Source organism: Rhagoletis pomonella, unplaced genomic scaffold (assembly GCF_013731165.1).
Source record: "Rhagoletis pomonella isolate Grant_MI unplaced genomic scaffold, Rhpom_1.0 Rhpom_scaffold_00003, whole genome shotgun sequence".
NCBI lineage: Eukaryota > Metazoa > Arthropoda > Insecta > Diptera > Tephritidae > Rhagoletis > Rhagoletis pomonella.
Genome location: NW_023458557.1, coordinates 21262715 through 21286512, shown reverse-complemented (window position 1 = coordinate 21286512; position 23798 = coordinate 21262715). Strand labels below are relative to the sequence as shown.

The following is a 23798-nucleotide window of genomic DNA, read 5'->3' as shown; positions in this document are numbered from 1 at the left end:
GGTCGGATACAGATGTATACCTCATAACATCAACTATTGCGCGCGTGGTTATTATACGGTCTTTCCAAACAAATCCAGTATTAATAAAATGATTTCGGATGAGTTTCAACAGATGCTGAGCATCCGCAAATGCGAAAACCTTCGCCCCTGGATCAATAGGGTTGGTAAACCGTGGGTGTTCTAATTAATTGTTAATTAGCTTTAGAAAATGTATTAGTGAATTAAATATATACCTGGAGTGATGCCGAGGTCTCTCCAAAGCTGTTGGTGAATATGGACCGAATGGAAGACATCAAAGATGCATTTTCGTCCAGCAGGGCTTTAAGTTTTGCGTTCTCCTTAAGCAGCTGCTTATTTTGCGCTTTCAAATGGGCAATCTCCAGCTGCATTGTACACTGCAGAACAATGGGACTAAGAAATTTGTTATGTGGAAGAAGAAAACTGAATAGAAAAGTACATACATATATATGTATGGCATTAAACAACTTACTAAGTTTGCGTATGGCAACTAGTATGTGCCACACATTGAGCAGTTGTTCCTACGGAATCACTTTTTACCACTTCTGATATAATTGATTCACTTAAGAGTTCACTTAAGTAAGCAGTTGGTTCACATATTTTCCCACCGTCACTTCCATAAATAAAATATTTCAATTTTACCACCTACATGCATTTATATTCTAAGGGCCGTTTGCACCATGTCTAGTTAATTCTAACTCCCAGTTAAACATCTTTATCGACGTTATCGACACCCATCATATAACATGTGATCGATAAAGCAGTTAACGTGCTTAACTGAAGGATGTACCTCCAGTTAGCGTTAACTAGACATGGTGCAAACGGCCCTAAGGCTCTGATCTTAAAGCATACTTACAAAGGTGGTCTTATAAAGAGCGTTGGAACAGAGTTGGGCATCAAGTGCGTTCGTTGTGCGCCACCCATCAAATCGGAGCTCGCGAAATGCTTCTCGCAAACTACATGGTTTGCTGTGAACGTGATGCCACATGCCAAAGAACGTAGATAAGAACAAGAAGGGACAACTCGTTATAATTGTGGTGAAAGTGCGCAACAGAGGCGTGCCTTCTCTTTTCATCCAATCAAAAAACGCACTTGGGCAATGGTTTGATGAGAAAAAGTGGCAGCATTACTTTTTCGAGTATACAGTGGCTAGCTGCGTTGCAGTGATCGCCGATCGAGATTTCATTGAATATTTTACATTATTTGGATAAAGTTAAGCAAATTAAACGCCGATGTGATGCTGATAGAAATCTGGATCAATTTGTGATCAACTCTGTTTATTTTGTTACCTATTGACAGCAATGAGAATTGACAGCACCGACAAATGAATATATACGCAAACAAAAGTTCGGTTATGGTTAAAACAATTCAAGTTTTTGTATTGGATTTTTTGTTTAAAATTTATTTGTTCCTTTTCAGTAGGGGTTTTGCACATTATCTTCTGCGTGAGGATTGATCGTAATCTATACGGATCTGAATAAGCGACTGGAACACGGCTGTTTGTCAAAAGCATACGATTTCGAACTCGCGTAAATGTACATTTGCAGGGTTTTTGTTGCATTTAAAATGCAAAATTTAGCACTTGCGAACATATGTTTTCGAAGAGCGTTCATGCTATCGCATTTAGCAAATGTACATTAACGCGAGTTCGAAATCGTATGCTTTTGACAAGCAGCCGTGTTCCAGTCGCTTATTCAGATCCGTATCTGTTACGATCAATTCTCACGCAGAAGATTATGTGCAAAAACCCTACTGAAAAGGAAAAAATAAATTTTAAACCAAAACTTCAATACAAAAATTTGAATTGTTTTAACCATGACCGACCATTTGTTTATGTATATATTCATTTGTCGGTGCTGTCAATTAAAATTTCCTCACTTAATTAGGAAACAAAACAAACAGAATTGATCACAAATTGATCCAGATTTCTATCAGCATCACATCGATATTGAATTTTCTTAACTTTTATTTATCCAAATAATGGAAAATAATAAATGAATTCTCGATCGGAATTCACTGAAACGCAGCTAGCCACTGTATACTCGAAAATGCAATGTTGCCACTTTTTCTCATTAAACCATGTTCGAATCGTGGAAATTTTGGAAGATCACATGGTTGCTTTTAGCATTTAGATTCTTAATGCATAAATGGAGTTGCATTTAGCTGCATTTACGTGACGAATTTTGTATGGATAAATGTACATTTAGGGCCGGTTTCTCTATCTCCGGTTAACACTAATCCCCCGGTAAACATCGTTACCGACCTTATCGACTCCCTGTTATATGCATGGAGTTAGAACGTCGATAACAATGTTTAACCGGGGAGTTAGTGTTAACCAGAGATGGAGAAACCGGCCCTTAGAGTAGCATTTAGAGCTAAATGCGCTAAAAGTGCTTTTACGCGTAAGCAAAAACAGCCCATAAGCAAAAACAGCCCATTATGGAGCGTACAATCGATAGTTTTCTATCAATAAGGTCAGCAGTTTTTTGCAGGGTGGTATCGAAACAAAAGTATCGAGTACATACTCGTAATTACTTGTATCGGACATTTGTAACTTCGATTTACTCGTATCGTTTCATCCTTACAAGAGAACCGGCTAAAAAAGTGTATAAAGGTGTTCGAATTTTAAAACTTTTTAGTCATGTCGTATCAATATCACCAAATAGCCAATTTGTTGGAAAAGGTATTGTACATTTTAAATTGAACATTGCGCAGTGTAACTAAATCTATTTCCCCAGATGACTTCCAGCGACAAAGATTTTCGTTTTATGGCGACAAATGATTTGATGACGGAATTACAAAAGGATAGTATTAAGCTTGACGACGAGTCTGAGAAAAAGGTTGTACGTATGGTTTTGAAACTTCTCGAGGATAAAAACGGCGAAGTCCAAAATTTAGCGGTAAAGTGCTTAGGCCCATTAGTGATCAAAGTGAAAGAAAGTCAAGTCGAGACTATTGTTGATACTCTTTGTTTGAATATGATATCAAATGTAGAACAGCTCCGGGATATTTCTAGTATTGGACTTAAAACAGTTATATTGGAACTCCCACAAGCACCGAATTCTTTAGCGCCAAATGTATGTCGCAGAATAACTGGAAAACTCAACAGCGCAATAGAGAAGGTACTTAATTCATGACATTTGCATTCACGATGTAACGAACAGGGTCACGCGTTCCGCAAACGGCTAGTTTGGTTTTTGCCGAGGGTTGACTTTAGTGTACATCGACATGTGTGTGTTTTAGCAAAACTATAACGAATTTTTTCATAAATTCTCCCTTATTTCACTTTTTGGGTGGGGTTTAGTAGCGTTCACAACTATTTACGGCTATTCCGTCCAAAGGGGTTGCCCGGCCAAAAAAAAATTCCGCACTGTAGTCTAGGGTCTACGCATTATTTTAACTCTCACTTTTGTAAATTTTGGTCACTAATTTATTTACAAATTGGGTTTGAAATATGCCCTTTTTTGTAAAATTTGGAAATTAGTGTACATTTATCACTCCTATTCTCCTTAAAGCAGCCACTTCACCAATACATTTTTGTTGTTCTTGTTGTAACAGCATACAAACTCCCCAAAGACTTTTTGGGGAGTGTTGCTGGAGTGACAGTCCTTGGCCAGATATAAATCTGGGTCGTTCCGGTTACGTAGACCCGACTGTCGTGGGAACGAATACATTTTTGTATTCCCCTTCACTTTACACTTTACTCGGTTAGTTATAACTTGCTTTACGACTTTAATATTAACCAATTAATCACAATTCATTAAATAAAAACCTTCAAAATCACGCGTCTGACTTTGGTTGCATATGCAAATTAAATGGCGGAGTTCAGCTGTCAAACTCCAAAATATGCAAAAGAATGAGATACAAAAGAAGAAAGGATATAACCCAGAAAGCATTAAAAATATACAAAGGTGTTCTCTGCAAAAGGTGTTCAGCTCCTTCGCAAAACAGAAAGGAGAATTCTACTGCCTGAGGGTTATAATCCCTAAGTGCGGCCGAAGGCCGCCTACGCAGAAATGAATTCTACGCAAAAATACATTTGTTAAAAAGAACATTTTTTTAATAAAAACTTGTTTTTTCTATTTTTAATTAACTTTTTTATTCTTTATTCAAAATCTCCCGATATCTAATTTGCCATAATTTCTTGTATTAAAAAATCCCACAGTTTCTGTTAGTTGGGTCATATTCCACTTCAAACTGCTCAGTTTGCCTAAGAAAATTCCGTTTTTCCCCTTTTTTCAAACGGTTCCTTAGGGGCCTGTGGGAGCAGCCCAAGGGGGGGCGGGGTTACGCCTTTTTAGAAAGCGGGGACTGTCCCCTTTCTAGTTAGGGGGGGTTTGATAAATATTTTGTCAATAAACAGGGGAGTTTGATCTCCATATGGTTAACTCTCAATATGAATATGTGCTTTTTAAATTACAACCTCTAAAAAATCTTCAATTACGGCCATTTTTTTTACAAAAATGTATGTTTTCCTTTGGAAAATATATAATAATAATCCATATTTTGGTAAAAGTGCACTTTAGCGAAATCAGGCCAAAATTGATGAAAAAAATTCAAGAGGGCTATCAATCGACACGTTTTAATGCGAACAACAATAATCCGAGACCGGAAAATCACATTTCTAATTCATTAAAGAGTTATTCGCAAAAAAACACTTGTACTTTTCGCACTATGTTTTGATGAATTTGACGCAAATAAATGGAGGAAATGAACTCAACTGAACCCATATTCATTAGTTTTTATACATTTGTGATATTTTAAGAGTACAGTTTCGCAAAATTCTGTATTTAATAGCAATATTCCGATCGTGAAAATCCGCACAACAATCTTGCGTAGTTAATATAAATAAAATGGAGGAAAACTAGTGTTGCCACTCTATTAAAAATAAAATGGAAGTAAATTGCTGCTGGCGCTCTATTAAAAAAGTTTTTGTGCGTCCAACTCCTTTTTGCATAGGCGGCCTTCGGCTGCGCTTAGGGATTATAACCCTCGCAACGTAGAATTCTCCTATCTGTGTTGCCAAAAAAAAAAGGGGCAGGACACCATTTGCAGAGAACACCTTTCTGCGTAGGCGGCCTTCGGCCGCGCTTAGAGATTATAACCCTCACAACGTAGAATTCTCCTTTCTGTGTTGCCAAAGAAAAGGGGCAGAACACCTTTTGCAGAGAACACCTTTTGCAGAGAACACCTTTTGCAGAGAACACCTTTTTGCGTAGGCGGCCTTTGGCCGCGCTTAGGGATTATAACCCTCACTACGTAGAATTCTCCTTCCTGCGTGCGAAGAAAAGGAACGGAAATCCCCTTTTCACAAAAGTATATTTCTTGTGCATTATTTGGGTGTTTATAAAGTTGAAATACAAATTGTATCAATAGAGTGGCAGCACCAGTTTTCCTCCCATCTTATTTATATTAACTACATAAGATTGGGCGCGTTTATAAGACGTAGCTGTTTATAGCTCAACTGCTACGAAACTGCTGGCACTGTTGGACAAAACAATTACGTCTAAGAAACGGCTTGATAGATATGCGGCCGCCGTGTTGAAAAAATCGTTCAATGTATAATGAATTGAACAGTGTATAAATATATAGCAAACATCTTAAAAATATATATTTAGAAACGTGGTATTAGTATAAAATATTTTAGTTACTTTATAACATCAGTAATATAAAATAGAATAAATTTGTTTGCAACTGCCACGTAACAAAGCGGCGTTAAATTTAATACAAGCGGCGTAAGTCTTTACGATCAGCTGTTTAAGCTAAGTCCAACACGTTGAGTTCAGGTAACGTAAAAATTTTCCGATTGAAAAAATGGCGGAAAGTTGCCAACTGTTGAGCTGAGCGGAACTACTCAACTGTGCGTTTCGAAGACGAAACATTCAACAGTTTAACAACAGCTACGTCTTAGAAACGCGCCCATTGTTGTGCGGATTTTCGCCATCGGAATATTGCTATTAAATACAGAATCTCGCGAAAGTGTACACTTAAAACATCACAAATGTATAAAAACTAATAAATACGTGTTCAATTTAGTTCATTTATTCCATTCATTTGTGTGAAATTCATCAAAACATAGTGCGGAAAGTGCTAGTAAAAATGTTAATTTCCGGTCTCGGATTGTTATTATTGGCGTTAAGACGCGTTGATTGATACCACTCTCGAACTTTTTCCGTCCATTTTGACCTGGTTTCGCTAAAGTGCACTACTACCCATATTTTTTGCATTTTTTAATAAACAATATTGAAATAGCAAATATTTACGCCTGCGTCGATATTTTGGTAAAGTGCACTTCAGCGGAACCAGGCCAAAATTGACCAAAAAAAATCAAGAGGGGAATCAATCGACGCGTTTTAACGCGAATAATAACAATCCGAGACCGGAAATCAAGATTCTTAATTAATTTAAGAGTTATTTTTTTGTTTTTTTTTTTTTGTTTTTATTATTACGGTCTTAGCTAATTCAAAGTAAATTCAGTGTTACATAAATATTACATATTCAACGTTTTGCAATATAAAAATAATTTTTCTTTAAACTTATTAATATTTTCACAGTTTTTTATCTCGCTTGGTAATTCATTGTACATTTTATAACCTACGTATTCTAAGGACTTCTTTGCGAATTCCATTCTTACTCTAGGCAGTCTTATATTTTGGCTACTTCTAGTTTCATAATCATGGATCTCATTATTATAATGTATTCTATCACTCAAGTAATTTGGTAACATTCCTAATTTTATATTATGTATAAATTTCAATGTGTAATAGGTAATTGATTGTTTTATACTAAGCCAATTTAACATATTTAGCATTGTATTCTTCGATGTTCGTGAAGTACATTTTAATATTAATCGCATTGTTGTTGTTGTTGTTGTAGCAGCAGTACTCAACCCCCCGGGGTTTCGTGCTTCTGGTGTCAGGGTCGTGGGGTTAGAGGCGCATGCGAAGAGGTGTTGGGTGTTGTGTGGACCTTGCCCGCATGCAGGGCATGTGTCTGCCACTTCTGGGTTCAGCCGGGAGAGATAGCTGTTTAATCTGCGGCACCACCCAGAACGGAGATGTGCTAGGGTGCACCTGGTCTCTCTTGGCAGTTCGGCTTCGTCGATGTTGATGGGTGGCGGTCGACCACCTAGAACGATGTTGTCGTTTCTGGTGCTAAGACTCGACCTGACTGCATCGGTGTGTAGGTGGTTAAGCGCCGCTCTGTATTTCTGTGCGTTGTTGTTGTTATTTTTGTTGTAGCGTCTACAACAACCCCGCCCAGATCGGTTGGTATCTCAGTCGTTGTCGTCAAGTTCCACTAACGGCAACCCTAGGAAGCGTGCAGCTTCTGTGGGATCTGTCCACAGGGACAGGGCCGTTAGGGTTGTCGGGTTTTCCGGGCATGCGAAGAGATGGTTCGAGTCATGCGGGGTCTCTCCGCATGCCGGACATTCGTTCGGCACATCCTCATTCAGCCTACTCAAGTAGGAGTTTAACCTGCTGCAGTAGCCGGAGCGAAGTTGAGCAAGTGTAGTGCGTGTCTCCCGAGGCAGATGAAGCTCTGTCTCGTCAATGTCCGGGGGTGGTATGCCTAGAACGGCATTCACAGGTCTAGAGTCTACATAACTCGAGACTGAGTCCCTGTGAATGCCGTTCAGGGCCTGTCTGTACGCTGTCGGGTCCAGAGGTTGCTTAATGAACCTCTGGACTTCGTCCGTCAGTTCATATAGATGCCTCCTGACGTGCCTAGGCGAGGGCTCCTCTGCAAGCAGCTGTCTGTTTGGGTGGCCACTTCTGTGGCTCCCGATCAGGAACTGCTTGCAGAGCATTATGTTGTGCTCCTTAACTGGGAGCATTTGCGCCTCGCCGTGCAAGTGATGTTCTGGCGACATCAGGAGGCATCCCGTCGCTGTCCTAAGTGCCGTATTTTGTCCCGTCTGTAGCTTCGTCCACTGCGTCCTACTAGTCCCTGGCGACCACACTGGCGCTGCGTAGTTCAAAACCGGCCGGCCTATTGCCTTGTATGTTGCCAGCAACGTTTCTTTGTCTTTGCCCCAAGTACTGCCGGCTAGCGACTTGAGGACCTTGTTGCGGCTCTGTACTTTATTGACAATAGCGGTTGAGTGCGCAGAGAAGGAGAGCAGGCTGTCGAATGTTACTCCGAGTATTTTGGGATTATTCACCGTCGGAATTGGTGTGTCATCGACGTGAATCCACAGCGGTAGCCTGACCTTCTTCGTCCAGGTTGTGAACAGGGTCGCGGAGGATTTCGTAGGGGAGAGGGCTAGACACTTTGCAGTGAAGAAGCGAGAAAGTTCGGAGAGATAGCCGTTTACTTTCAAACACAGGTCATCAATTCCATTCCCAGTCGCCATGATCGAGCAGTCGTCGGCATAGGAGACAATCGAGACTCCCTCTGGTGGTTGAGGGAGCTTTGAAATATAAAAGTTAAACAGTAGCGGGGAAAGGACACCACCCTGAGGAACCCCCTGTTTTATTTTTCGCTGCTTACTCGTTTTGTCTCTAAATGTTACCGACGAATGTCGACCACTCAGATAATTTGCCGACCACCGTTTGAGCCTCTGTGGGAGAGAGGAGGCCTCTATATCTTCTAGTAGCGTGGAATGGCAGACGGTGTCAAACGCCTTTGACAAGTCCAACGCTACTAGAATCGTTCTCTCACAGGGACGGTTACGGTTAAGGCCACGAGTTATCTGAGTGTTTATGGCGTTAAGTGCTGTTGTTGTACTGTGCACTTTACGGAAACCATGCTGATGCTTCGCTGGGGTCAGGTGGTTTGTGAAGTACGGGAGTAGCAAGGCCTCAAGTGTCTTTGCTACCGGGGAAAGGAGTGTAATCGGACGATACGAATCTCCTTTGTTGGCGGGTTTCCCCGGTTTGAGCAGTGGGACCACTCTCCCCACCTTCCAGATGTCTGGGATGATGAGAGTGGCCATTGACAGGTTGAGGACCTCCGTTAGGTACGCTACCCCCGCAGGACCCAAATTTTTCAGCATCAGCATGCATATTCCGTCGGGACCCATGGCTTTGGAGGCTTTCGCCTTCCCGATGGCCACCTGAACTTCACCGCAAGTGAAAGCAAGGGGGGCACAATTTGTTGGCAGTTTGTGCAGCCTTCTGGTCACTCGACGCTTGGCTTTGTCTACCGGAGGATGCAGTATGAACTGCCGGCTAAAATAGCTCGCGCATCTCTCCGGGTCCGACGAAGCATGGTCGCCGAAGGAAATTTCGACTCTGTCGTCGTGCTTCGTCGGATTAGACAATGACCTCACGGTTGACCAAAGCTTGCTCACACCAGAGGTGAAATTACAAGTCTTCAGGTGCTATTCCCACTTCTTCCGCTTATGTACGTTTACAAGTTGCCGAATCTCCGCGTTGAGATCCCTGATACGGGGATCTCCGGGATCGGCCTGACGAAGGCTATCACGCTCATCAGCTAGAACAGCCGCTTCGGCAGGGAAGTTTGGACGTGGGTCCGATATACATCCTGCCGGTATGAAGCGAGCTGCAGCAGCAGTGATAGCCCTGCGGAACTTACGTTCACCGAGGTGGACGTCGGTTGGTGTGGGGAGCGCTGCGAAGGTGTTTTCAGTAAACTCCGCGTAACCTTTCCAATCAGCTTTGGAAAAGTTGATATAGGTCCGGTGTTTGGCGGAGGCAAAGTCGGTTGGTTTATCAATCGAGATGACTATGGGTAGATGGTCTGATGCTAGAGTCAGCATAGGTCGCCACGTTATGCTGTTTATCAGACCAGCGCTGACTATTGTGATGTCTGGCGAGCTACTGCAGTTACCCATAATCCTGGTGGGTGCGTCGTCGTTCATTGTGCAGAATGTCGAATCGTCTATCTGCTCAGCCAAGTCTGTTCCCCTACGATCGTTTGACAGGCTTGAGTGCCAAAGATCGTGGTGCGCATTAAAGTCACCTACTACCATACGGTTTTCACCTCTGAGGAGCGCACCTATATCAGGGTGATATCCTGCCGGGCAGCAGGTGACAGGGGGTATGTAAATGTTAAATATTTCGAGCTCGACATCGCCTGACCGGATAGCGATGCCCTGACATTATAGGGTGGTATCCCTGCGGTCGATGTCTGCTTCGATAAGACGATACTGCACGGTGTGGTGCGTGATGAACGCTAAGCCACCACCATTATCTCGCTCGCGATCTCGACGGTGCACGTTTTACCCGGCGCAATTCAACAAAGTTGAGTTGCTGTGCAGCTTCGTCTCTTGGACCGCAGCTATTAATATACCATGCCGACACATGAAGACGGTTATCTCCTCAATCTTGCTCTGTAGCCCGTTACAGTTGAATTGGAGGAGCTTCATGTGGTTCGGGAGACGTGTCGTGATGTGGGGTGTGAGTGAGGTGTATGTTCTTGCCGCCGTTGGCTGTGTGTGCTGCTGAGGTGGTTGCCGCCCTGTTGTGGTGGTGGGGTGCGTCGCAATTGACGTCTGCGACCGAGCAGCACAGCACGGGCCCTCGAAATTCCCCGTCCAATCTCGCGTGGTACGCAGACCTGAACATGCCCTAAAGTGGCACCAGCCAAGGCAGGTGTTGCACTTGACTGATGTCACGTTACGGAATATTCTGGTCTGACATACCGTGCAGATTGTAGGGGGAACCACGAGTTGTTGGCGGCGGCGTGCGGGTGGTGGTGCGGTTGTGTGAGTTATGTGGTCTGTGGTGGCTGTGGTACGGTCTGTGGTGTTATTATGTTGTTGTGTAGTGGCGACTGTGTGTGGTTGCTGTGTGAGTGTGTGGGGCTGCACGGGCGGACTATCGTTTGCCGTGGAGGCTGCTTTATTTGAGCAACAGGGGGCCACGTAAGACGTGGTCCACTGTCTGTGTGTCCGTAGTCCCGAGCAGACCCTGAGGTGACTCCACCCCTCGCAGGCATTACACTTGACTGAGGTGGAGTTGTGGTGTAATCGTCTTCGGCATACACAGCAGGTGTATATTTCTGGCCCAGGGTTTGACTCGATGCCAGCCCTGAGTAGGAGAATGCGTAGTGAATGTTGCCCTATGGACGGACAACTTCTGAGATACTTCGCCGACCTAAACGGGGTTAGATCGCCGAAACAACAGCCCTTGGTCGGGTGAAACCCGAGTCATTCCGGTACGTAGAACCGGCTGTCGTGGGAATGTATTTCTGTGCGTCGAATGGGTGGTCTACGAACGGCTCGACGTCGGATTTCCAGTCGTGCAGGTGACGTCTGACATGTCGGGGAGGCGGTTCATTTCGAAGCAGGGCGTTATTGGGGTGATTTCCACGGTAACATCCCACGAGGAACTGCTTCGATAGCAACGTGTTGTGCTCTTTCACCGCCAGCATCTGGATTTCTTGGTGGAGGTGATGCTCGGACGACATGAGATGGCAACCTATAGCCGTGCGTGCTGCATTCTGGCATGTTTGTAAGTTTCTCCACTGCATATCGCTAGTACCCGCCGTCCACACTGGCGCTGCGTAGTTTGCCACCGACCGGCCTATTGCTTTATACGTGGTGAGCAGGGTTTCTTTGTCGGCTCCCCAAGTGCTGCCGGCTAGTGACTTGAGGACTTTGTTCCTAGCTCGCATCCTTTCGCAGGTGGCTGAGGCGTGCGCAGAAAAGGAGAATAGGCTGTCGAACGTGACTCCCAGGATTTTTGGGTGGTTGACCGTCGGTATTTTGTTGCCATCGACGTAAACGTCCAGCTTTTGGCCAAATTCCCTTGTCCAGGTGGTGAACAGTGTGGCGGTGGATTTCGCGGCGGAGATGGTGAGGCTCCTGGCAGTGAAGAAATTTGCAAGATCGGTGAGATAGTCGCTGATTTTCCCGCATAGGCTGTCAATATTGGGGCCCGTCGCCATAATCGTGCAATCATCGGCGTAGCTCACCAAGTTAACTCCTGCTGGCGGCGGAGGGAGTTTCGCCATGTAGAGGTTGAACAGTGTCGGGGAGAGTACGCCGCCTTGGGGGACCCCCTGTTTAATCCTACGCGGCTTGGACTTGGCGTTTCGGAATTCGACCGATGATTGACGTTCACACAGATAGCTGGTTATGCACCGCTTCGTCCGATCCGCAAGCGACGAGTCCAGGACGTCTTGGCAGAGGGTCGCGTGGTTTACCGTGTCGAAGGCCTTCGACAGGTCCACCGCGACTAGGACCGTCCTATCACAGGGTCGACGTTGGTTCAGACCCTCGCTTATCTGTGTGGTGATGGCGTTTAATGCAGTGGTTGTGCTGTGCATTTTGCGGAATCCGTGTTGGAGTTGGGCTAGTTGCAGATGCTTCGTTAGACTGGGGAGGAGTAGTGCTTCCATTGTCTTTGCCACTGGGGATAGGAGGGAGATTGGCCGGTAAGAGTCTCCTGCGTCCGCCTTCTTACCTGGCTTAATGAGGGGGATGATCCTACCCATTTTCCACATCTCAGGGATGATCAGGGTGGACAGTGACAAATTGAAAGCTGCTGTGATGTACTCGACTCCCACTAGTCCTAGCTTTTTCAGCATCTGCATCGAGATTCTGTCGGGGCCTAACGCCTTGGATGCTTTGGCGTTCTTTACAGCTGCCTGCGTCTCTTCTGGTGTAAAGCACGTTGGTGTGTCTCGGGGGCGGAGTTTGTGTGCTTTACGTAGCACACTGCGGCGGGCTTTGTCTCTCTCCGGGTGTGCAATAAACTGCCGGCTGAAAAAGCGCGCGCACGTCCGTGGGTCCGACGTGGTGGTATCGCCGAATGTAAGGGCAACGTTGTCCTTGCGTTTCGCCGGATGGGAGAGAGATTTTACTGTCGTCCACAGTTTGCTAGCTCCGCTGGTGAGATTGCAGGTCTTGAGGTGCTCATTCCACGTTTTCCGCTTGTGTTCGTTAACCAGTTTGTTAATGTCCTTGTTGAGATCCCTGATTCGGGGATTCGACTGGCGGATTCGATCACGCTCGTCTGCGAGTCCCGCCGCTTCAGCTGGAAAGCCCGGGCGGATTTTGGCAATCCTACCGGCTGGTATGAAGCGGGCGGCTGCTGCGTTGATGATCCGGCGGATGTTGCGCTCAGCTTCGCGCGCGCATGTTGGTGGTGGAAGAGCATTGAATTTGCGGTCTGTGTGTTCCGTAAAACCGTCCCAGTTGGCCTTCTTGGTGTTCATATACGTACGGTCTTCGGATGGGACAAAATCTCTTGGGTGGTCTATCGCGACTACTATGGGCAGGTGGTCTGATGCGAGCGTGAGCACTGGTTGCCAACCAATGCAATTTATCAGACCCCCGCTTGCTATAGTGATATCTGGCGAGCTGTAGCAGTCACCCGCGACCCTGGTGGGGGCATCGTCGTTTACAGTGTAAAACGTTGAGTCGTCAATTTGTTCTGCGATTAGTGTACCCCGCTGGTCGTTGCCCAGGTTGGAGTGCCAGAGTTCGTGGTGCGCGTTAAAATCCCCTAGCACTACCCGGTTTTCGCCTTCGAGTAGCGCACTTATGTTTGGGCGGTACCCTGCTGGGCAGCTGGTGGCAGGTGGTATGTACACGTTGACGACTTCCAGCTCAGTATCTCCCGACTTGATTGCCATGCCTTGGTGCTGAATGAGTGTGTCGTTGGCGGCGATTCGGGGGGTAATGAGCCGGTATTGGATCGCGTTGTGCAATATAAAGGCGATGCCGCCTCCGGCGCCGCGAGGGCGGTCTCTTCGGATGACGTTGAACTCATCCTGACTCTGAAGGCTAGAGCCGGAGTGGAGTTTGGTTTCCTGGACCGTCGCGACTGAGATTTTGTTGCGCCTCATGAAGCTGACTATCTCAGCGATCTTGCTTTGTAGTCCGTTGCAATTGAACTGCAATAGTTTGATGGAGTTGGGCCTGGTGATGGTAATTCGCGGGGTGAGGGAGTACTGGCGCGCTGCCTGAACTGCTTGCTGGGCCTGTTGTGTTTGTTGCGGGTGTGGTGGTCCGACCGCTGGTGTTGTCACCGGTGTTGGTGCCGGTGTGGTTGTGACCGTGGGCCGCGGTTGTGGGATTGCCGCTGGCGTTGGCATTGGCACAGATGTAGGTGCAGGCGATTGGGGTTGTGAAGTAGCAGCGCAGCAGGCTGCAGTGAAAGCAGCACTCCATTCGCGATGGTGTATGAGGCCGGAGCAGCGTTTCAGGTGGCACCAGTTGTTGCATGCGTTGCATCTTACTGATGTGGTGTTTCGCCTTATCAGGTTCTGGCAGACGCTGCAGTACCATCTGCTTTGAGTGGATGTCCGGTGTTGTATGCTGGGAGTTGGTCCACTGGCTGTTGGTTGGGCGGGCGCTGTTTGTGTGGAATGCTGGGCTTGCTGTGGATTGTTGCAGCACGATGCAACAAAGTTAGCACTCCACTCCCTATGGTGCCGGAGGCCTGAGCATGCTTTCAGATGACACCAGTTATTGCAGCTGTTACAACGGACTGAGGTGGATGAGTGGTGTAAATTTTGGTTGCAGACACTGCATGTCCATGGTCCGGGGTTTTGTTCTATGCCGGCGCGGACCAGTAGTATGCGGAGCAGACTTGCCGGTAGGTCATGCTCCCAGTGCGAAAAAATGGGGGGGGTGCTGCTGGGGTAATGGTCCTTGGTCGGAGTGGGTGCTCCGAGTCAATCCGGTAACGTAGAACCGACCATCTTGGGATTAATCGCATTGCTTTGTTTTGCTGTATTTGTAGTCTCTTAATTTGTATATCACTTGCTAACAGTATTATTGTTGGGCAGTATAAACTTATTATTATTATTATTATTTCTTTATTTAGCCTTAGCTATTTTTAAACTTTCAGGTACATTTTTACATATACATAGCTTCAATACTCTCTTATAGACTTATTGCGAATTAAAATATGGTTTCTTTAACGTAATCTATTATCAGTCTTCTAAATGCAATGATGTTTTTTTCATTCTTTATATTACTAGGCAGTTCATTAAATAGTTTCAGCCCTTTATACACTATAAAGTGGGGTTCAGTAATCGATCGATATACCAATATTTTGTAATGTTGATTAATATGTTTGCAAGTTCTATACATAAAGCCTATTTTCATTGCAATTTTGTTTTCTAAGTAACATATATGTTCTCCAAAATTTAGTGTTTCATCGATTATCACTCCCAAATACTTAATTTTATCTACTCTTTGAATTTCATAGTTTTTTATTTTCAGACTTATATCGCTTAAATCATTTTTACTTATAATCAGGGAACGGATTTTATGGAAATTGCCTTTTTTCTGCTAACGAGATAGAGCATATTCGATTAAGAATGTCCATGATTTAGCTTTCTCTGATTCCATATATACACATTTGATGTTGCCTTTTTTTGCCTTTTTTAAGATATTTGCCTTTTTTTTGCCTTTTTTAGGATATTTGCCTTTTTTGCCTTTTCTACCTTTAAAAAAATGATTATAGCATTTACAATTTTATTTTTAAGATTAAAAAATATACACATTGCCCATGCGGCTTATAGAAGCGCAGAGACCTCTTGCCAAATTGGTGTTGGAAAAATTCAAAGCCGTTTTCTCAGCTAACGAAGGCTTGGAGACAATAAGGGGTGTGGATAAAATTGTAAAGGGCGAGGAAAACGCCCTTATTCCTGATAATATGAACGTTTCAAACGTTCCATATTTAAATTGGGCTCCACTTCTATCAACTTACGTCGAGCGCACATTTAGTACATTCAAGGCTTTTCTTCGCGAAAATCGAATGAAAATGATGCCAGAAAACTTCAAAATGCATCTTGTGGTTCAATGTTACTACAACTATTCAGATTAAAGTTTTATGAGTTAGAAACTCGAAAGGATAAAATAGTCAAAGATTCAAAGTACAAATTTTCCATATAATGAAACTAGTTCATAGTTTTTCTCTTTTTACTTGTAATATAAACATTTCTAAAATAAATGTTTTTCTTTGATTGTTCTTCGTATTTTCTGTCTTTTTTTAGTGCCTTTTTCTGCCTTTTTCGCTATTTTGTTTTGCCTTTTTTTGCCTTTTTTGCAACACCTAGTGCCTTTTCCTGCCTTTTTCACTATTTTATTTTGCCTTTTCCAGCCTATTTCGTTATTTTATTTTGCCTTTTTTATAGGTTTTTAAGTCCCAAAAATCCGTTCCCTGCTTATAATGTTGTGGTTCTTGCAAATTATCATATACTTAGTTTTATCTACGTTCAGTTTCAGCTTTCTATGGCATAACCATTTATACAAAGAATTTAAATCTTCTTGCATTTTCGTAATAGCACTATTTACATTTTTCCACTAATGCTAACCAATGCGTCATCCGCAAACAGACGTATTTTACAATTTTTCAAAACATGCTTTAATATCATTAATATTAATATAAATTATAAATAAGATTGGTGCCAATACTGAGCCTTGCGGTAGACCAATTTTTACATCAGTAACCGATGATACTGCATCTCCAATTATCGTCCTCTGCTTTCTGTTGCTCAAATAACTTCGAAACCATTCCAACGCTTTCCCTCTGATACCAATTTTATACACGACGCCCAGCAGTACATCTCTATCAACTGTTTCAAAAGCCCGCTTCAAGTCTAAAAACCCAGCCACCACCACCTTTTTGTCAGCTACATCATCTTTCCATTCCCCAATTACCATGTTCAGTGCTGTTTCACACGAATGACTCTTTCTGAACCCTGATTGTTCCGGTATGATTACATTTTGTTTTTCTAAGAATGCTACTAGTTGGTTTTTTACCACTGTTTCCATAATTTTTTCATCTGCGGGTAAAGTGTTAATCGGGCGTAGTTCTTCTGGCTTCATTGTATTTTTAACTTTTTCCATCGGTACTATTGTTGATATCTTCCAGCAATTTGGAACAATGCTACTATTAAGAGATTCGTTTATAATGTCCTTATATAAGTGAGCAATATACATCATAGAGTCCTTGAGAACACCCTCGGACATCAGCTTTTTCCCACCATGTTTGTTTTTAAATGCGTTAGTGATGTCCATTATATCTTCTAGTTCGATGTCTACGAATTCAAATGTTGCTAGCGTGCTATTTAGGCTTATTTCATGCATGGTAACACTGCAATGTTGTTGACGTGTTTGTAATCGCTCTGCGGAAATTTAAAAAAAAATAGCCGAATTGTTGGGATTTTAACCAGCGTTAGAGACAGTGACTTAAATAGCAAAGTGCTAATAAATTGTGCTATTTGCAAGCACAAAAATTTGTTTCATTTTGCTTAAACAAACAAATAAACATAGCTAGAGACATAAAAGTGCAGTGAGGTGACAAAAACAATAAGGCGCGAAAATGGATAAATGCCATAAGTGCAAGAATCCAATTCACGGTGACAGCGGAATCCGCTGCGACGGTGTGTGTGGTAAAGTGTGGCACTGGGCAAAAAAATACTCTGAATTGGATGAGTACAGTGCGAGTGTACTCAAAGAAAGCAAGTTTGTGCGCTTTATGTGAAACCAATGTCATACATACATGCATAACATCGATGAGGTGCTCCGAAATATGAACTTAACAATAGAGAAAATTAGTCAAAAGATCCAAGAGTGTAATGATGACTTCCAGGAGTCGCAAAAAATGCAAGTGAAAGAGCTTAAACTTCTCTTGCAATCATTAGAGAAAAAATTTGGGGAACGCATTGATGCAATGCAAAGAGGACAAAAAACCTGTGAGGCGAGTATTCTCGAAGTGAACCAAATTAAGTCAATAGCTGACGGCGTAAAAAAGCAAAGCCATGATCTTTGCGAAGCCATAGTGCGCAATGAAAATGAGAATACAAAAATTTGTGAAGAGATAGAGAAATCGGTGACTGCTGACGCGTTAGCAGGTCAGCGGGCGAAAGCCACTTACGCGGATCTCTTTAAAGGTAACACTGCGAAAGATAATAGGCTGCCGAAAGTAAATAAAGAGAAGCCATTAGTTCCACAACCAAAAGAGAAGCAGGAAGTGGGAAAAACAAAAGAAGATTTGAACAAAAATGTTGACCCCTCGGGCTTGAAAATTAATAGTGTACAGGGGAGGAAAAGTGGGGCTGTTGTAATACAAACAGAAAATGAGGCTGAACGTGAAAAAATCAAAAAGGCAATAGAGAATAAAATGAGTGATATGAAATAAAAATCCCAAACGTAGCCAAGCCAAGGTTCATGGTATATAGAATGAGCTTTAAGCATGAGAATGAGCAGCTTTCGGATATGATAAAAAAACAGAATGAATGCTTCAAAAATGGTAATTTCAAAATTTTGAAATGTTTTGAAACAAAAAGAGGCAATGCAAAACATTATAATGCGTTAATAGAAACAGATGTAGATGCCTTTGCAGCCGTGCTGGCAAGCGAAAAAATAAACATAGGATGGGAAAAATGTAGAGTCAAATATGGAATGGAAGTTACTTTCTGTTTCAAATGCAAGGGATTTAACCACATAGCTGCGAAATGTAAAGCCGATGAGGTATGTTTCAAGTGCTTAGATAACCACAAAACTGTGGAATGTTCTAAGGAAGCATTAAACAAATGCATAAACTGCATTCGTGCTAATAAAAAATTTAACTTAGGGCTTGATGAAAATCATATGACCTTTAACCGACAGTGTCCTGTATACCAGAAAAAGCTCGAGCATAAAAGAAATACTGTAAATTACTAACAATTACAGCAAGTTTGTGGGGACCCTAGCGTTGAGTTTACGTCTCACCCAGGTGTAAAGAAAGCGCTACCCAAATATTTGCAATGCGTATATCTCAATATACAGAGTTTAGTGGCTAATAAAGTTGAGCTAGAAATACTTATAGATTTTACCGACCCGGATCTACTTTTGTGTTCCGAAACATGCCTAACTGATGACATAGAGGATACGGAAATAATGCTCCCGGCGTATCAGATGATACACTGCGACTCACACAGTAGACACACAGGGGGAGTGATAATACTCGTTCGAAACACGCTCGGTTTTAAAACAATAACTAACAAGGCTTTAGACAAAAATGTTTGGTGTATAGTTATTCAACTCACACACTGTGATACCAGGTGGCAGCTCGGGGTGGTTTATCACTCCCCAAGCTCAAGTGATGCGGAATTTGTTACATATATGGAGGATATCTTAGCAGAAATCTCGGAAAATTCTGTGAACACTGTTGTCATTGGCAATTTTAACATAAACATGAACGTGGTATCAACCTACAGCAGAAAACTCAATGATGTTTTCTTGCAACAAGCCATGCAACAGCTGATAAATTTTAATACGAGGGTGACGGAACATTCCAATGATAACCGAGTTATATGCCAAAAGGTCGAGGATCATAGAATATCTGACCACGAAACAATAATGTTTCGACTAAATGTCAATAAACAACCCACCTGCTAAGGAGGCAGAAAAATAATATCCTGGGAGAGATATAACACTGAGAACTTAACAAGTTTACTAAGGCAGTGCGATTTCTCGAACTTAAATTTTTTCGATGCTGACGGTATGGAGGACTATATTACTCATTGCATTATGGGGGCCATGAGGCAGTTGACTTACTCAAAAATAACTCGCATTAAGCAGAGGAACAAATGGTATGATAGGCAATTGACAGAGATGAACAAGTATAAATCTAAATCCCATGAGAAAGCAGTGTTGTCAGGGTACTGGGGTGAATATAATTTAGTGAGAAGCAGGTATAAGAAAATGATAAGGTGTAAAAAAATTAAATACTTAGAGCAGCCGTGCCCAGCGCAGGGCACTTGCCTATTGAATTCTGCCAGCGCAGGGCACTTGCTTATGGAGTTCTGCCGGCGTTGGGCATGCCTGACTTAGAGCATAAGGAGGAAATAAATAAGGGTGACAGCCGTCTCATGTGGAAATACTTAAAGGAGGTAGTCAATAACACGGAGGTCAAAGAAAATATTGGAGAAGTGATAATAAATAACACCAACTACGTAGACAGCTTTGAAATTGCGGAAAACCTAAATAATTTTTTCGTGGACAGCATTTTGGAAATACATACCAATATAGAGTGTGTAAACTATGATTTTTTCGAGCAACGAGCTCCCACAAGTACGCTAAAATTTGAAGAGGTCTCAACGGAAGACATTCTTCAAATTGCCAAAAAATTTAAGCGGAAAATTGGGGGAAACAACCTACTTTCGGAAGGTGTTATTAAGGACTCTGCTGATTATATGGGATATTTCTATGCCCTACTCATTAATAAGAGTCTCCAAACAGGATCAGTACCGGAAGAATGGAAAATTTCATCAATAGTGCCCGTCAAGAAAGTTAGAAAAACGGTTAAAGCTGAGGAGCTTAGGCCCATCAATACTCTCCCTAGCTTGGAAAAAAATGCTAGAAACCGTTGTGAAAAACCAGCTACAGTACTATGTGGAATCCAATAAAATACTCATAAAAGTACAATCTGGATTCTGAGCTAAACATTCCTGTGAGACTGCGCTGAATCTGGTGCTTTCTCAATGGAAAGAAGATCTTAACAGACACCTTAATGTAATAGCAGTGTTTATTGATCTTAAAAGAGCATTTGAAACCGTTGATAAGGTCCGAATTTTGGATAAACTAAAATACATTGGTATAAAAAACACAGCTTGACTGGTTTAGAAGCTTTCTATGTAATCGTAGGCAACAAACAATAGTTAATTCAAAGATGTCTAGTAAGATAGCCGTAGACATCGGATTACCACAGGGCTCAGTTTTGGCACCCCTACTATTTAATATATATATAAACGATATTAAAAGTTCTCTCAAACATTGTAAAATAAAACTCTTTGCGGATGATGCCTTGTTAACGATCAGTGATAGGGAACTACCAAATGCGATTGTCAAAATGCAAGATCTTAATTCTTTGTATCAATGGCTGTGTTCAAATAAACTCAAACTGAATGTGAAAAAGACTAACTTAATGGTATTTTCCAGAGCGGCAAATGCTGACTCCATAAGCCGTGAATTAAAAATCAATGATGAAAATATTGAAGAGGTGAAAAGTGTCAAGTACCTAGGAATATACATAGACAACGAACTAAAGTTTGATGAGCACGTTGAGTATACAGTCAACAAGATTGCTAAAAAAATTGGCCTTATAAAGCGATCGTGTAAGTACTTGAGAAGAAGATATAAAACGTTGGTGTACAGGTCAATAGTAGAACCGCACTTTATATACTGCCCCACGATTTTCTTCCTAGCGGGGGACTCCCATGTAGATAAGCTGCAAAAAATGCAAAACCGAGCGATGAGATTCATCCTCAACAAACCGTACGACACACCAACAAGATGTATGCTTGAAACCTTGAATTGGTTAAGCGTGAAGCAACAACTTTTTTACCACGTTATGAAATTTGTGTACAATACTAAGAAGGGCAACCTGCCGGATTATCTTAGCGATAATCTCCGATATATAAATGAGACGCATACATATTTGTTGAGTGAGAATAACAGCTTCAGACTCCCGAAGTATAGAACAGAAGTGGACAAAAAAATATTTTCTATAAAGGCTTAAAGTGCTTCAATAAATTACCAGAGGGTATAAAAAATTGTGATACTATCACTCTTTTCAAGCGGCTGCTATTTGACTATTGTAGAACGCAGCCTACAAGATAGTGATGTATCAACAATAGCGTGGATTGGAAACTAGGCCTTTCCAACCACCAAGATATCGAGACTAGGCGGATCGGAAACTCGGCCTTTCCGACTACCTAGACCCTTAGATAATAAACAATAAACGAGCGGATTGGAAACTAGGCCTTTCCAACCGTCACGAAAGCGCGACTGGGTGGATCGGAAACTCTGCCTTTTCGACCACCCAGGAGATATCAATAAATGGAGTAACCCGAAAAGAATAGCGCGGATTGGAAACTCGGCCTTTCCAACCGTCTACATAACTCCCAGAAAATTGCATGCGTTTATATTGACATAAAATAATTGCAGTGATAAAGAAATAATGTTATTTAAAAATTTCCGTAGAGCATTTTGTATTTTGTATTTAATATTTAACATTTACATTTTAAATCTAAATCTAATTATAAGAATGTTAAATCTTTGTTGCAATATAAGTCTAACAGACTGTAAAAAATAAATAAATAAATAAATTTCATCAACATCTGTAATTTTTTCCATACTATCATTAATTTGAACTATGCTCTGCACGAAATAACCGTTTAATGCATTAGCTATATCATGATTATTCTCAAAGCATTCACCATTGAATATTATTTTTGTGATATATTCCCTTCTATTTGTCAGTTCAGCATATCTTTCAAACATTTCCACATCAATTTCATGTTTCCTTCATTTTTAAGTACTTGATTTTCTATATATTTCTTCTTTTTAAATATTATAGTTTTTTTATATAGTTTTTTAACAACATTATAATCATGCCAGTGGCCTGTGCTTATCGCAATATTATAGGAGTAAAATTTTCTCTTGTTAAGTACTGCTAGCTCACGGTCATACCACTTATTCCCTAAGGTTCCCTAGGGACCCCTTAGCAAAATGGCAAAAAATCACAGTTTTCACTTGCGTCCACAGTATTTTTGCGTAGAATTCCTTTCTGCGTAAGCGGCCTTCGGCCGCGCTTTAGAATTATAACCCTTACCAAATAGAATTCTCCTTTTGGTGTGCACCAAGGATGAGGTAACTAGAATTCCCTTTCTGTGTGGTAAACCTGGGGCTGCCGCCCCAGGGATGTCTATTATGGTTACTGGGTGTTTTATAAAAATGTCTTGTATATAAAAAAAAGTGCCAAGCGAAAAGTCCAAGTGGTTTTTCGAATAACTCTTTAACAAATTAAAAGTGTTAATTTTTGGTCTCTGATTATTATTGGCTTCAAGACGCTTCGATTGATACCACTCTCCACTTTTTTTCCGTCCATTTTGACCTGGTTCCGCTAAAGTGCACTACTACCGATATTTTTTATAATATAAAATATTTCTTCTTCTTCTGTTTTGGCGCTGTAACCGCCTAAGCGATTTTGGCCGAGTTCAGCAATGCACGCCAGTCGTTTCTCCTCTGTGCCAACTGACGCCAATTGGAAACGCCAATTTAAGCCAAGTCCTTCTCCACCTGATCTTTCCATCGCAGTGGGGGCCTCCCTCTTCCTCTGCTACCACCAGCGGGTTCCGAGATGTAGCGTCGATGTCCATTCGAACGACATGGCCAAGCCAGCGTAGCCGCTGTATTTTAATTCGCTGCACTATGTCCATGTCGTTGTAAAGCTCATACAGCTCATCGTTCCATCGCCTGCGGTACTCGCCGTCGCCAACGCGTAAAGGCCCGTAAATCTTCCGCGAAATCTTTCTCTCAAACACTCCAAGAGCCGCCTCATCGGATGTTGTCATTGTCCATGGTTCTGCGCCATATACCAGCACGGGCATGATAAGTGACTTATAGAGCGTGGTTTTCGTACGTCGAGAGAGGACTTTACTCCTGAATTGCCTACTCAGTCCAAAGTAGCACTTGTTGGCAAGAGTGATTCTGCGTTGGATTTCAATGCTGACATTATTATCGGTGTTAATGCTGGTTCCCAAGTAAACGAAATTCTCTACTTTCTCGAAATTGTAACTGTCAACAGTGACGTGGGTGCCAAGGCGCGAATGTGCTGACTGTTTGTTTGATGACAGGAGATACTTCGTCTTGTCCTCGTTTACCACCAGACCCATTCGCTTTGCTTCCCTATCCAACTTGGAAAAGGCAGAACAGACTTCGCGGTTTTTGTTACCGATGATGTCGATGTCATCGGCATAAGCCAGCAATTGCACGCTCTTGTAGTAAATTGTTCCTGAGCGGTTCAGTTCTGCAGCTCTTATTATCTTCTCCAACATCAGATTAAAGAAGTCACATGAAAGGG

The 23798-nt window shown here is 42.4% G+C and overlaps 1 protein-coding gene across 3 annotated transcripts in view; it reads left to right on the top strand.

Moving 5' to 3' along the window:
- The first annotated feature begins 2521 nt into the window (after window positions 1-2521).
- LOC118735068 (cullin-associated NEDD8-dissociated protein 1) overlaps window positions 2522-23798 on the top strand; it is a 281667-nt gene continuing 260390 nt past the window's right edge. The window contains exons 1-2 of one of the 3 annotated variants that reach the window (XM_036464672.1): window positions 2522-2701; window positions 2757-3140. In XM_036464672.1, the coding sequence (XP_036320565.1) occupies window positions 2660-2701; window positions 2757-3140 (426 nt within the window). In that variant the 5' untranslated portion in view covers window positions 2522-2659. The remainder of the gene's footprint in view (window positions 2702-2756; window positions 3141-23798) is intronic. The other 2 variants (XM_036464671.1, XM_036464669.1) reach the window with 2 other exon arrangements.